General features: G+C 47.5%; 1 protein-coding gene across 1 annotated transcript in view; it reads left to right on the top strand.

Annotated features, from left to right (window-relative positions):
* CUNH1orf94 (chromosome unknown C1orf94 homolog) overlaps positions 1 to 15526 on the top strand; it is a 51099-nt gene that overhangs the window by 11317 nt on the left and 24256 nt on the right. The window contains exons 2-4 of the mRNA XM_004371969.1: positions 7545 to 8230; positions 11296 to 11556; positions 12631 to 12806. Coding sequence (XP_004372026.1) covers positions 7545 to 8230; positions 11296 to 11556; positions 12631 to 12806 — 1123 coding nt within the window. The remainder of the gene's footprint in view (positions 1 to 7544; positions 8231 to 11295; positions 11557 to 12630; positions 12807 to 15526) is intronic.

The raw sequence follows: 15526 nt of genomic DNA, 5'->3' as shown, positions 1-15526 counted from the left end.
GAAGTGAATTGCAGAGGGTCACCCTATCAGAAAGGACTGAGCTGGTTTCCTGACTGCAAACCCCTTGCTCTTTCTCCCACCTCCACTGTTTTGGGGAGTGCATGGTAGTGGCTAAGAGTAGAGGGCTTGGAACCACAGGGACCTGGGATCCAGTCCCACTCCAATGCTTCCTCTATGGGGTGAACCTGAGTAAGACTTTTAACTTTTCCAAGCCTTAGTTTCCTCTTTCTAAAACAGGAATGGAGATGCTACCTATCCCTCATGGCTGTTGTGGGGGACAAGTGCCAAGTATAATACCTGGCATCTAGTGGACACATCATAGATTCTGGCTCTATCCTCAGTCCCCTCCTGTCACTCCTCTGGGCTGCTCCCTGGGGGAAATAGCCCTCACCCATGGTGTCAGGGCCTGTCACTTCCCTGCTGATGTCTTTCCAATGGCTTTCCTTTGCATTTAGAAGAAAATTCTTTAGCATGGCCTTCAAAGCCGGAGTGGTGTGACCACTGCCTCCATCTTTAACCTCATCTCATGCAACTCTCCCCTGCCATCAATGTGCTTCTCTCATATGTGCATCAGTCCCACCAATGCATCAAGCTCTTTCCCACCTCACGACCTTCGCACATGCTGTTCCCTGTGTCTGGAAAGCTTCCTTGCATTCTTCACCTGGCAAAATGCTTATTATCCTTTAGGACCTCTCTTAGATGACACTTCTTCAGAGAGGCCTTTCTTTATCTCCTGACTTAGGTATGTACCCCCAGTATTCTCCCACACAGCATTTTGGTCTTAGTTTTCAGAATAGTATAATCTAGTGGTTAAGAGAATAGCATCTGAGCAAGATTGCCTGGGTTCACCTGCTTTGTTCTTTTTAATCTGTGACATTGGGAAAATTACTTAACGTCTCTGTGCCTTGGCTCCTTCATTTATGGAATTGAGATAATTGTATCTATCTGTGTCAATTAGCTTTTGATACATAACAAACCACCCCAAAGTTTAGTGGCTTAATACCACTACTGTTTACTTGACTTCCATTTCTATAGTTTGGCAATTTGGGCTGGGTTCAGATGGGTGATTCTTCTGGGATGAACTGGACTGGGCTGAACTTGGCTCATGCTCACCCACACATCTGTGGTCAGCTGGCTGTTGGTTGAGGGACCTTGGAGTTTTCCTCCATGTGAAGTGGGCTAACCTGGGCTTGTTCATATGGAAGTGGCCAAGTTCCAAGAGAAACAAGTGGTTGACCATAATGCCCAAGCACTCTTAAAGTCTCTGTTTGCTACAGAACAAAATGGGAGGGAGCTACCAGAGGGTGTGGGTACATGAAAGTGTGGTAAAATGGGGGCCATTACTGCAATCAGTCCATCGCACTACCTATTGGGACTGTTGTAGGGATTAAAATAAGAGTTTTGCATGTAAAGTGCTTAGCACAGTGCCTGGCATGTTAATTAGCACTTGATGAGCTAAACCTTATTATTATTTTATTTAGTAAGATGTGAGGCTTAGAAATACTAGGCAGTGTGGGTAAGATCTGGCCACCCTTAAGTGTGAAGATTTGCACCCAGTTTCTGCCTCACTCCTGGGCTATGTTGTTCCACTCCACCCATGCAGAGAAGTCAGAATCTTACCCAAAGCCATCAGCTCAGTCTATGGATGGGCCACAATTCAAGGTCGGGTCTGTGCCTGACTCTGAAGCCATTCCCTTCCTTTGCTTTTCAATTAGCTATGTTGCCTGGGCACTGGGCCTGGTTACTGTATTTGTCGCTGATCTGAAATGCCATAGCTGGAAGAAAATATTTGTTTTGGTGTCCTCCTCCAGCACTAACAATTTTCTGCTTGCATTTTTCTGTTGTTTGGCTCAGATGAATAGCAGTTTTCATCTTTGCTCTGTGTTATCATGTACACAGAACTGCTGTCGGGGAGCTAACAGCATGCTTGTTTAGTCATTATTCTGGGAAGGGGTGCCAACCAGTCAATGGCTTTTATTTTCATACTACTCCGTACACCACAAATGCAGAAATAACACACAGCGTCCAGGTCCAGAGCCACCATCTGACACCTATCATTTCCGGAGGTGGGTGAAATAGAGGTGGTGGCGGCCGGAGCCTCGGCACCAATTCAGACTTGCTTCCTTTGTCAGGAGCCTGGAGCTGAGTTAACCTCCCTCAGTGATTCACTGCGTTAGCGTATGTGAGAGATTTTATGGTTTTTACCAACCCGAAGGAGAAAACAAATAGCACGGGAAAGGTGCCAGGACCAGCAAAACTTCTGAAGAAGGGAGGAAAAAAGGTAGACTCCAGGAAATGCAGGCAAGCAGCTTGATGTTGAACCCTGACATTAAAGTTGTGGGGGCAATAAAGATCTTTCTGTGAGCCCCAGGGTGATCGCTGCTGAGGGTCAGTGCAGGTTCCATGTGGGGCCTGCCCATGGAACTGCCTTGTGGAGGCTGGAGGTGTTCAGACCAGGCCAGGCTGATCATGTGAGCAGCTCTCAGGGATGCAAGACCAGAGGTGGGACGTGAGATGGGAGGCCAGAAAGTGCAACCAAAGCCTAACAGGTGGCAACCTGTGGGAGGTGCTGGGCAGTCCTTCAGCAGGAGAAGGAGCAAGAGTGGGCAACAGGGAAGCCAAGAGCTCCAAGACATGGAAGAGGGTAAAGGCAAATGAGTTAGTTCATTTATTTATTTAACAAATATTTATTGAGCTGGGAGTTATGTGCCAAGCACTGTTCTGGGCCCCTAGACTTCTGTGATGAACAAGATACAGTCCCTGCCCTCATGGAGTATATATTGTTGTGGGGAGTATAGACTTTATCCGTAAGAGAATATGAATTAGTGATAAATACTATGAAGAAAATATAGATTGATGGAGTAGAGAGTGCCTAGTAATGAGGGGGAGGGATACTTTAAAAAATGGGCAGAGAAGGACACTTTGTGGAAATAAAACTTGAACTGAGACCTGAACGATGAGAAGGAGCCAGCCGTGGGAAGATCTAGGGGGAGAGCATTCCAAGCAGAAGGAAGAGGAAATGCAAAGGCCCTGGGGCTGGAATGAACTCAGCATTTCAAGGAATAGAAGTATAGACAGAAGACCAGTGTGGCTGGATCATGCTGAACAAGGGGGAGGCAAAGAGGGAGAGGGAGACCAGGCCAGCTTGTGTAGCACCCTGTGGGTCATGGGAAGGAGTTTGGGTTTAAATTAATCCTACCTGTGATGAGAAACCACGTGAGGGTTTTAAGCAGAGGAATGGTTTGATCTGAGTTCTGAGACTGTCCTAGCAATTCAGGCATGCAGTTTTCTAAAGCAGATAAGAATGACTCTTATTTTCTTGGGGGCAGAGGGCTAGGAGGGGAGACACTTGATCAGGGAACATCTAAATATGTGGTGGATCTTGATTACAGCGAGGTATTTGACAGAGGCTCTCATGGAGAACTGGAGATGGGATGATAGTCACTGGATTGATTTATTCCTCCAGTGTTGATCCAGGATTACTGTCAGGCTGGGAGGATGGTCTCTGGCAGGGTCCCCACGGCTTTGCCCTGGTCTCTCTCCTGTTCAACATTTCTATCCGTAAATTGGTGGAAGACCCAGAAGATACACTCATCAGACATGCAGCTGACTCATAGCTATCAGGGACAGCTAATGCCATGGATGATGGGATCAAGCTTCACCGGGATGATTCTCCATCAGCTGAAGTGATGGGATGAGACCAGCAATATCTGTGATTGCATTCATATTGGAGAGTTAAAGCCAGGTAGAGAGCAGGGAGACCTCACCGATAACTATACCTACAAAAGGAGGCCCAACACAGGGCTGGAGAGAAGTTAACGAAGGCAGATGGGCTTATCCATATCCTCACGTCAGCCTCTTTACTTTCTCAGTAGCAAGGTCCTTAGCCTCTTTCAGAGTCACTTTTCTCATCTGTAAAGTGGGATGATACTGTCTATTGCCCAGAGGTATGGAGAGGATTCAGTGTGAGGATATATGTGGATGCCTGGCTTCCTGCCTGGCCTGTTATAGATTCATGACAAATGCAAGCATAGCAGGAGTTTGCAGAGACTGGTCCTAGGGAAGGCTGGGTGCCCTGGAGCAGCCTATCAGGGGCACGTGTAGTGCCCATAGCCAGGGTAGGAGGCCGCTGTTCTTGGCACTGGGCCTGCCTTCTGGGAATGCTGGCTTTGACCCCTATGGTGTATCCAGAGAAAAATCACCAGAATGGGGAGGAGTCTGGAAACCGCATCCCATGAGAACCAGTGTGAAGCAAGGGTAAGTTCCAAATGGAGAAAAGAAGATAGTTGCAACTGGGAGGGATATGAGTGTTTTCTCAAACACCAGAAGGGCTGCAGTGGGGGCATGGAGAAGACCTATTCATCATTGCTCTGGAAGGCACACTAGTGCCAATGAGTGGAAGCTGTGGAGAGGCATATAGGGGTTCATTGTAACTAAGATCTAAGCATAGATGATAACATTAATTATTCCATGAACATTTATTGAGGGCTTACTATCCACCAGGCTTTCACTAAGTCTGTTGCACAACTTATATAATCCTTACCATATAACCTTGTTAGGTAGGTGTTATCCCCATTTGATGGATTAGAAGGCAGCTCCTGAGGAGCAGAGCTGAGATTTACACTCAGCTTCGGGTGATCCATGCTCCTGCTTGTTCCTCTCTGCCATGCTGGCTCCCAGGAGGGAGGAGGGTAGGAGCATCCTCTCAGGTGGTAAAAAGGGACTGTCCCATGCTTTTTTTTTTTTTAAATTGTATAGGGACCTCAGGGCCCTGTGGGTCTTAGAAGCTGCTTTGATTGCTACTTGGGGCTTATACATTAAAGGGTTCTGTGGTGAGTCTCTTGTGTGCATGCATGTAACATTTTTATTATTTTAAAAAAAGAAACCAAACAAAGACAAAAGTAGAGTGAACTGTATATAATGAACCCCCTCCCGTCTCCCCTCTCCCCATGAGGGATTAATTTGAAAGCAAATCCCAGGCATAATGTTATCTGTACACACTTCAGTATGTATCTAGAAGAGATAAGGGATCCTTTTTTTTTTTTTAGTATAACCAGAATACCATTATCACAACTTTAAAAAATTAACATAATTGTAGGGAAATCTTTCTAATTCAGAAAAACTATTGGTATACAGCATGCTTTACAAGGTTTTGTTTTTTTTGTTTTTTTTTTTTTTAGGGAAGGAGGGTAAAATTGGTCCTTCAGATGTCTGGTTTCTGTGACTTGGGGCTCACCTGTTTGCTCTGAGGATGATGGAGAGGTGGGAGAAGAAGAGGAGGGGGGACCTAAAACGTAGGACCATGGATTGGCAAACTCCTGATTCCAACTGTTTCCAGGGGACACAGGAGTGAGAGTTGGGCCTATTTATAGATCTGAGTCTAGACATGGGAGGCAGGTAAGAGGAAGGGAATAGGAGAGACGTCAGGGAAGAGAGAGAGGATGGAAGGAAAGAGAAAATAGTAGGAACTATCCTTGTCTCATGCACAGCCTTGATGACCCTCAGGGAGCATGCCAGGCCCGGTTCACACCAGCTATGCTCACAACTACGCTCTGCTGAGGGTGCCCTACGTGCAGGGTGCTGTGCTGAGCTCTACACATGGGCACCTCACCACTTCCCCACGACCACCCCATGAGATGGGTGCTGTCAGCGCCACGCCCATCTTACAGGGAAGACCCTGAGGCTCCGAGGGTCTGCCACGAAGTAAGTGGTGGTGCCAGGGCTTGGCTGGAGTCTGCTTTTCCTGACACTACTTTCTGCCTTCAAGTGTGTCATCCTGGTGAGGTTATATGCAGGGCTGATGTTCAGGAGTGCGCCTGTATCAAGTATTAGAATATTGACAAGCTTTCATATCTTTGGTACCTAGCTCTTCCCCAAGCTTCCCAAGTGGCCTGGCTACCCAGCCCCTCCTGCAGGGTCTCCTGGGCTTCATCAGGATCCAGTAACTAAAAGGTTAATGCCTGGCCCAGCAGGAGGCCTCTAAGACTAAGCCTGTGTTCATTCTCTTGGATTGTCAAATGACTGTTCCCTTAGTTCTATGTATGGTGACACATGAGTTATCATATACCCATGCAATTTTGCCTATGTATGCATCAAACATGTGCTTGTCTGTATCTGTCTGTGTGCATATGTGTGTGTGTGCTCTTGTGCAAAGAGCATTACCAGGAAGGCATGATGAATTCTGCTTGGAGTATTTCATATCACTATTTTTGAGACTCATTGTTCCTTCTGAGTGGGTTGTCAGAGCAGGATGTCTACTGGGCCTCCCTTCTCTCTGGCCTGGGCATGGCCTTGGCTCCCTCCCCAGCTGCAAGACTAAGCCACAGCAACTAAGCTCCACTCTTGGGGCTTTCTTAATTTCCTTCTATGTCTTCTTACTATCGTCACTTTTTGTACTCACAGGGGCAGAGTACTTTGCACTTTCCAGAATGTTCTAGGTAGACCACCTCATCTGCCCCTCACAGGAGCCCATTGAGTAGGCATAGCAGATGGTTCTAAGCTGGGTGACTAAGCTGGAACACCATGGAGGAAGGTGCATCCTTGCAATGGCTGCTGGTGGGCAGTCTAGGGGCTCGAGCCAGGCCAGCAGGATTGCTACCCCCCAACAATGAAGACCCCAGAGTCCATGGGCCCATCAGGTCCCATCAGGCCTGTGCTGGCCATCACAGGTCCAGTAGAGGGTGCAGGGTCTTAGATCCAGGGAAGTCCTTGTGAGTCAGTTTCAGGGACCAACCAACTGCTGGTGCCACCCAGGAAGAGGGCCCAGTCCAGAGGCCATGATCTGGTCAGAGGGCTATGCCAGCCAGGGTGGACACTAATCCATGGTGCTACTGTGTGGAATCCACGATCCAGGGGCCCAGCCAGGCGGACTCTTGTATCACCCTTACTATGTGCCAGACACTGTCCTTACTGGTTTGCACCTTCACAGCTCCCCATCAGGAGGGCCCTATAATATACCTGCTAATCAGGTGAAGAGACCAGGGTGTCGAGATGCTGAGGGACCTAGCAAGGGTCACACAGTTGAGAAGGAACAGTGGGGTGTGGGCTCGGGCTGCCCGCTCTGCAGTCCCTGCTCTCATTCAGCCCGTCTGCAGAGAGGAGCTGGGCTGCACCAAGCACTGGCCCCAACCCCTTTGCTGTAGTGCAAAATTTCCCAGGGAACTGACCACCTCTCTAGTCTGTCATTGCCGCAGGTCCTGGGCATGACTGACCAGGCAGGATGGACTGAAACTAAGGCCCAGGGAAGCTGTGACTTGCCTCAGTTCACCCAGCAAGAAGTAGTATTGGAAAACGACCTGGTATCCCAATTCTTAGACCTTGCTCTCTGTACTGCAGCCCACTGGTGGCCTGCACAAATCCTCTTGGGATCCCACTACTTGTTCATACATCTTCTCTCTTGAGAAAGCAATAGGTTTCTCTTACTTGGAAACATGTTTTCTTTCAGTCATGCTTTCATCCCCTTTCCCTGGGACCTGCTTCCTGCTGCAGAGCAACCCCTTGGCAAACTGGCACTAAAACCTTCTGTCTTTCTGACCTGTTTGCAGAGCACTGGAGCTCAACACTGGCAAAGATGAGATCTCCCTGTTGGTGGAGCAGGAGTTCTTGAGCCTCACCAAAGAGAACCTCCTCCTGGTCAAAGAGAGCTCGGGTGAGCTGGAGGCACCCGGTGGCTCTCCTGAGGGAATGAGAGAGCCGACTCCCTGCATTCTAGGACCTCCTCTGGTGGTGGACAGCACTGAGCTCCCAGGAGCCTCTGACGTCACCAGTGACAAGCTTCTGGAGCAGAAGGTGGCCATGTCCGTTATCGGCAGCCGGCAGAACTGTGACTCTGCCATGTCTACGGTCACGGGCATCCTGCGCTCTGCCAAGGTCAGAAGTGCCAAGGGGACAGAAGACGGGGGCCACAACCTAGACACCGCCAACTCAGAGATCAGCAAGCTCCTGGCCCAGTTCCCACTGAAGTCTACTGAAACTAAGGCCCCCGACAACAAAATGGTACTGGAGGAGACGAAGGTCATCAAGGACTTCCTGCAGAACAGCATGTTCAGTGGCCCTGGACCCAGGGAGCCGGCGGGGCTGAGTCCATTTCTGTTGCTGCCACCCCCCACTCCTCTTGCACCCCTGGACAAGCTCCCTGAGCTCCCTACTCAGAAGAAGCAGCTCCCGGTGTTTGCCAAGATCTGTTCCAAGCCCGAGGCAGACCCCACCATGGAGGGGCATCACTTGATAGGTGAGTATGGCTGGGAGCAGGAAGAGAGAGTTGGGCCTGCCAGGAAGCCTGTCAGGACTGCAGCAAGCGCTTGAAACACCTTTGTGTAAATTAAGAATAGGCGGTCCCTCTGGTGGATACAGCCCCCAGGTGTAGAGGTTGACAGGCTGTGTTCAGCCCTCATGTGCTTCCTCTGCTGGATGCCCACACAGGGCACAGCTTTCGTAAGCATACATGGAGGCCTTGGTCCAACATGCTTTGAGAAGAAAGATAGGCACCATTTGGGAACTGGCTCATTTTTTGAATTCACCAGCTATCCAGAGTGCACTGAAAGAAGGGTTTAGCCCAGCTGAATCCAGAGTGAAACTGCAGCAGGGGCATTGGAGGCTAGATAGGAGAGAAATTTTATTGGCAACTGGGATTATTTGGCTTCCGATGGGGGCCCCTGGAGGCACCTATTCTGGCAGTGAGGCCTGGTCCTCTGTGCCTGGGACGGGGGAAGGATGGCTAAACTCCCCAGGAGCAATTCAGACTGTTGGCTCTGGGATGTGTTCCCTGGTAAACTTGAAAAGTACATTTCCATCCCATAATTGAAGAGTCTTCATCCTTTCCATTAAATCCAGTCATCTCCCACATTTCCCCCACCCCACTCCCAGGATTCTGCATCTTGGACTGTTCTGATCCAACCGCTCAGACTGGATAGTTCAAAGGCAGACTGATGGCAAGGGCATTTGCCTACAGTCAGCAGTCAGTAGGAGGGCAGATCATACCCATGTCAACCAAAACAAAGATTATCCCTGGCTGTGAGCATGGATGGATAACTGAGAGATGCCTGTATTGGGGAGAGTCCAAACCCATTTCCCCAAGAAAATAAGAATAAGCTTACCTTAGAGAACATTCTGGAGCATTGCAGGAAGGCCAAGGAATTAGAGCTATGGACAGGAAGCTAGACTCTGGGTTCTGGGCAGGCCAGGGGCCTCTTTGGGGATGATGAGCTGTGGGCATGAGAGAATTGAGCCCTGCGGGAGGAGGGGACTTTGCTCCCCATGTTTTTCTCCAAGAGGGACATGTGGGTGCCCCTCTGACTGATTGGGCTGCTGCGTTTGAGGCATTCCTGCCCTCCCCACCCTCCCTACCCTCCCCACCATATGTGTGTGTTGGTGTGTGTACAAGTGTGGGCAAAGGTGTGCCAAAGGCAACTTTGCTGTTGTTAGAGGAAGCTACAAGTATGGGTGTGTCTGACTGTGTCTGTGTGTACATGTTTGTGCTTGTGTCCTGTGTGTTGTTGTGTACATGGAAGTGCATCAAAGGAAACTGTAGGACTGTAAGGCTGTGTGTATGTGGACGTTGAAAGAGAGTGCTTTGTAAATGGGTGAGCGGGCAAGCACGTTTGAGGCTACTGTAGATGTGTGTGAGAGAATCTCTTCAGGTGCATGGGTCTCTGGGGAGATGGCTATTATTAATGAGTACTGTTATTTCAGCACACTGGCTGGGGGCTAAACTCAGCAACCAGAGAAACTCTTAGAAGAGACTCTAGGGACATGTTTTGCTAAAAGTGTCATTTTCTCCTAAACTGGCTCAGACTAGATCAGCTCTTCCCTTTGCTGGGGTGACGCTAGGACGGCAGGCCCAGTCCCACTCAGACTTGGCCCCCAAGGCTGCTGGGCCCAGGTGGGGCCAAGATGTGGTAGGATCAGGTCCACTCTCCACAGATTACACTGGGGCACAGGTTCCCTGATCAGGTCACCTACAGAGAGGTCCTAGGTGCCTGCTGTTTATCTAGCGTGGTGCTCAGCCATCCAGCAGGGTGGTCTCTGTAGAGACCTTCAGGAACCTCCAGGCTGGGCAAGGAGTGAAGGGAGCTGGGGGGAGGGCAAGTCCTTCTTCCCTACTGCTACCAGAGCAATGCCTTAAAAAAAAATTGTATATATATTTCCCCCCCACCCACACACACTTAATTTTGTTTTAAGAAAGAGTTCCATTGCTAAAAAAGAAATAGATGTGTGGAAAACACTGCTGTGAAGGATCCCATGATAGCCCAGACAGGGTCTTTGTGCTGGGGAAATGCTCGGTGTATTTGGAGAGAGACCTGGACCTGGCATTGCCCATGTCTCTTCTGCCCAGTGACTCACTGTGTCTCTTTCATGCTTCCATGCCTCTGCCCATAGTTACCCTGCCTGATGTGCCTTCCCCCTCATATCCCTGCATATAAGGCCTTCCTCCTGGAATCCATCTGGCCTTTTCAGACAGAAGCGTCTCAGTCACCCTCTTCTCCCACTGTGTCCCTCTGTCACCTTACAATACCCATCTGCTTTGTCCCAGAGCTACTTCTGGGTATGTCTCTCTCTTCTTCTTATTGTGAGCTCCTGCAGGGAAGAATCTGGCTCTGATTCATTGCAGTGTCCCCAGCCCTCAGGTCAGGGCCTGGCATTGAAGAGTGAGCACCAGTGAGCACTAGTTGAATTGCTTGGGAGCAATGAGACAAGAGTGTAGAGCCCATGACGAGAGACTTGACTGTGTGGCTCAGACCATGTGTTCTGTAGGAACGTGTGTCTCTCCACTCACCATGGGCTCCCTGAAGGCAAGAACTGTAATCAGGTCTTCTTTGTATTTCCAGTATCCAGCACAGGGCTTGTTACTTATTGAATGGATGGATGGTTCAAAGGAGGAAAAGTTGGGGGTTGGGGAGAGAGGAAAGGGCCTAAAGAAGGAAGGAAGGGAGAGATGAGGGGAGGGAGAAAGGAAGACAGTTAAGATGGAAGAAAGGAGCAATGGAAGGAAGGATGAATGGGTGGATGGAAGGAAAGAAAGAAGGAAGGAAAGATAGATGGATGGATGGTTGGTTGGACCGCTGAATGGATGAATGAATGAAAGGGGAAGGCCAGAATGGGCAATGGTCAGGGAAGGCTTCAGGGAGAAGACCGAAGTTGGATTTGGCTGGGAGGAGGGAGGGGAGAGAGCCCCCAGAGTGGTCTCAGCCTCAGGTGTGTGCTATGGAGGACCGATCACTTAGTTCACAAGAAGGTACTCCCCACATCAAGCACCTGGCCTTCGCAGGGCACTGACTAGGTTTCCTCTTGCTGTAGAACGGAACCCTGGTGCCAAGGAACTGACCAGGGGTCAAGAGAGCCTCTTCCTCAGTCAGTGGCCCCAGAGCCGGAAGGACAGCTGTGGTGAGGAAGGTTGCATGGACCCAGTGGGCACCATGTCCATGGCCCTGCCAACCAAGAAGCCTGCATGGCCAGCCGAGAAGAACCTGCTCTGTGAGTTCCTCGGGGCCACCAAGAACCCCAGTGGGCAACTGAGGCTTCGCAGCAAAGTGGAGATGGACGGGCTGGAGCTGAAACGTAAGCTGACCCTACCCAGGGAGGGTCTGCGGAAGAAGGGAGTCTGAAAATCCTCATAGGCCCCAGTGATGGCTCTGCCAGCAAATGGCTGTCTCATCCAAGGGCAAGTCACTGTCTTTCTCTGGCTGTCAGCTTTTACACCTACAAAATGGGGAAATGCCTTTTTCCCTACGTTTCTTATTAGGAGTACAATTGCTAGAGAAATGAATGGTTGGCTTTCAGGGGTCACATAGGCATTATTAGTGGTCAATTTTGAATACAGTCCTGACCTAGCATATATCATATTCTGTGGAGTTGCCAAAGAAAAGTCCATAGCTTTATATTATTTTTAGATTGAGATTATTCATGCCCTGGTTTCTCTACCTTGTCCTTCTACAATGGATTATTTTAGTTAAACCTCCTTTCTAAAAAAAGATGTCAATACGGGGGAAACTGAGGACCCTGTTCTGGTTCTGGTCACAGGACATCTTGTAGAGGGAGAGATTCCAGGATTCATATCCTGAAACAACTCAACAAACCCTCATTCATTCAGACAAATTTGAGGTCATGCCAAGCTGAGCTATATGTTTTAAAAGATTATAAAAAAAACTATTCCCATATAGATAAAATCACCTGTGCAAGGTTTGCAGTGTTGCCAAATATATGTCCTTAGGGAGCCTGCTTTAATAATTTGATAAGAGTGAATTCCAGTGGCATAGCAATTGTTTGTGTAAAACCAGATTTTTCTCAAGCACTTGAAAGAATTTGGTTTTGTAAGTAGGGGAAATACAGTCCTAGCAATCTGTTTTATTGTATTCCCTTGCTAAACTGCCTCCTTCATTAGAGAGTGATGGAAAAAGAAGCTCTAAGCCAGATCATGTCGGGGTTTTCACCCATTCCAAATTGGCAAGGTAGAAGCTAATGATGTTTCCCCATAGTTGGAAATTTACCAGAACTTTGAAGAACCCTCTTAGAGCTCAAAGAACCTGACCTCTATGAGAACATTAATTCTGGGGCAGGTGTGTTAACTGACGGTATCCTGGCCCTTCCCTGCCTCAGTCACTGAAACACTTTACCTCTCCTGTGACTTAACAGTTAACCCACCTGGAACAGTGGCGGACAAGAACAACCTCAAGTACACAGGGAACGTTTTCACCCCACGCTTTGCCACAGCCTTGACCTCAGCAAACCTGAACCAGCCACTGTGGCTCAACCTGAACTACCCACCCCCGCCGGTGTTCACAAACCACTCCACTTTCCCACAGTATCAGGTGAGCACGTGGGTACTGGGTGTGGCTCCTCGTGTGGCCACCCATGCAGTGTGTGACCTCGGAGGAGGGGCGGCTTGTAGGGAGCCCATTTCATAAAGAGCCTTTAGATGTCCCTTGAATTCCATGTCTACATTCCAGAGGTTTTGCTGGAGCTACAGTAAGTAACTATCAACTTATCAGTTCCTTTTTTTTCATTGTTGCCACGTCAGCCAACCATTTGGCATACACATACACGCACGCATCCATATACTCGTATACATATGCATGCACATATTCGTATATATTTCTGAATTCTAGTTCAGTCTGTGCTGTGTATTCCATATTTGCTTTGCTAAATTTGGCTGGTTATGTGCTTTTTGCAAAATTTCTCTTGGGATTTTTGGATAGGATGATGGAAAGGCAGGTTACCCACCTGCCTTCTGTGACTTCCTTTACAGCTGGATGACCATACGTACTAGATTGCTTGGGACAGTCCCAGTTTAGGTCTTTTGTCCCAGCATAATTAAAAAAAAAATATCCCCTCTCACTCTCTCACTCCCAAGTGGGTTAGTTTGGCCAATAAATTATCTAGCCACCTTATTTAAACTACTTTTTTAAAAAATGGTGACTTTTCTATATAGATGTATACACATATATATAATTTGCCATTTCAACATTTTACCTGTACAATTTAGTGACATTAATTATTCATCATGTTGTGCAACGATCATCACTATCCATTTCCAGATTTTTTCCATCACCCTTAACAGAAGCTCAGTGCCCCCTAAGCAATGATTTCCTTTTTCTTTCTCCCTCCCACCCCTAGTAACCTCTAATAAACTTTGATCTTTATACATTTGTGGATTCTAGATATTTCACGTAAGTGGATTCATAATATTTGTCCATTATGACTGACTTATTTTACTCGGCATGTTTTCAAAGTTCATCCATGTTATTGCATGTATCAAGACTTCGTTTTTCTTTGTGGCAGAGTGATATTCCATTGCATAGATGTACCATACTTTGTTTAGCCATTCATCTGTTGATGGACATTTAGTTTGTTTCCAGCTTTTGTGAATAGTGCTGCCCAAACCCCATTGCTGTCAAGTCAATTCCAACCCATATTGACCCTAGAAGACAGAGTGGAGCTGCCCCATAGGGTTTCCAAGGAGCAGCTGGTGGATTTGAACTGCCAGTCTTTTGGTTAGCAGCTGTATCACTTAACCACTGTGCCACCAGGGCTCTGAATAGTGCTGCAGTGAACAACAAAAATACAAGCAACCCAATTAGAAAGTGGGCAAAGGACTTAAATAGACATTTCACCAAAGAATAAATACAAATAGCCAACAAACACATGAAAAGATGCTCAACATCATTAGTCATTAGGAAGATACAAATCAAAGCATAATGAGATACCACTTCACCCCAACTAAGATAGCTATGATTAAAAAAAGCAAACAAACAGGAAACAACAGGTGTTAATGAAGATGTGGAGAAATAGGCACCCTCATTCATTGTTGGAGGAGCTGTAAAATGATACAGCTGCTGTGGAAACCAGTTTGGTGGTTCCTCAAAAAGGTGAACTACCATAAAAAAACAAAAACCAAACCCATTGCCATCCAGTCAATTACAACTCATACACAGGAATTCCACTCCTAAGCGTATATCCAAAAGAATTGAAAGTAAGGATTCAAATAGCTATCTGTACACCAGTGATCTCTGTAGCACTGTTAAACTGCATTTGCTCAGTCTTAGTTTGCATCGTTTAAGGTGGCTTGTCATACATTCTTGGTGTTGGGCTCATAGCTAAAAGGAGAGTAGTGGCCAGACACAAAGGGATGATGAAATATTTGTAGTGAGGTTGGAAATTTTATTCACAGAACTTACTTATGCAGGGAAAATGTAGTTTCTTTATTTTGTGTTTAACTTAATATCCCTTAAGAGGTACTGCCCACTGGGTAGAAGGAGGGAAAAATTAAATAAATGTCCACTCTGGTTTAAACCTTAGTCCAATCCAATAACTTAAATAGTCCCTTCTGACAATGCTCGGTTTCTCCAGGAAAGAAGCTCAGTATCTAAGATTTCTCAGTCTTCTCTTCCCTTACCTGGATCCTCTCCAGAACAGCACATGGGTATATGGGGAAGGGATTGGAACTCAAACAAAATTGTTGGTCCAGTTCCTTGGGAATTCCCTGCCTCAGGCTTGTCCGGCAAAGCCAGGAGAAGGGAAGTAGAGATATATGCCTGACACTCAGCTTGTCCTGCCTCCATGCCCCTTCCCCTTCTACCACCCCTTGGGTCCTGTGATGGTTACTTTTATGTGTCAACTTGGCTAGTCTGTGGTTCCCAGTTGTTTGGCCAAACACTAACCTAGTTGCATCATGGAGTAGTTATGTGTGATTAAATTAGTTGGCCTTGGGCAGAGCAGATTACTTTCCATAATGCAATCTAATGTACTGTAATCAATCAGTCGAGGCCATACCAGTGTAGGGTGAATTTTAAACCTAATCACTTCTGAATTACAAAAAGACCAGAATATATACAAACACACATGGGGGAAGACGGATGCCGTGGGAGGATAGTCTACAAGCCAAGAAATGCCAAGGAACCAAGGAACGCCCGGGGCTACTGACAAGGAAGGAATTGACTTGACAGAGACCCTATTTGAACTTTTAGCCTCCAGAACTGTGAGAAAATAAATGTCCTTTAATTAAAGCCACTCATTTTTTTTTTTTTTTTTT

This window comes from Trichechus manatus, unplaced genomic scaffold (genome assembly GCF_000243295.1).
Source record: "Trichechus manatus latirostris isolate Lorelei unplaced genomic scaffold, TriManLat1.0 scaffold00015, whole genome shotgun sequence".
NCBI classification, from domain to species: Eukaryota; Metazoa; Chordata; class Mammalia; order Sirenia; family Trichechidae; genus Trichechus; species Trichechus manatus.
This window is presented reverse-complemented; position numbering and strand designations above follow the sequence as displayed.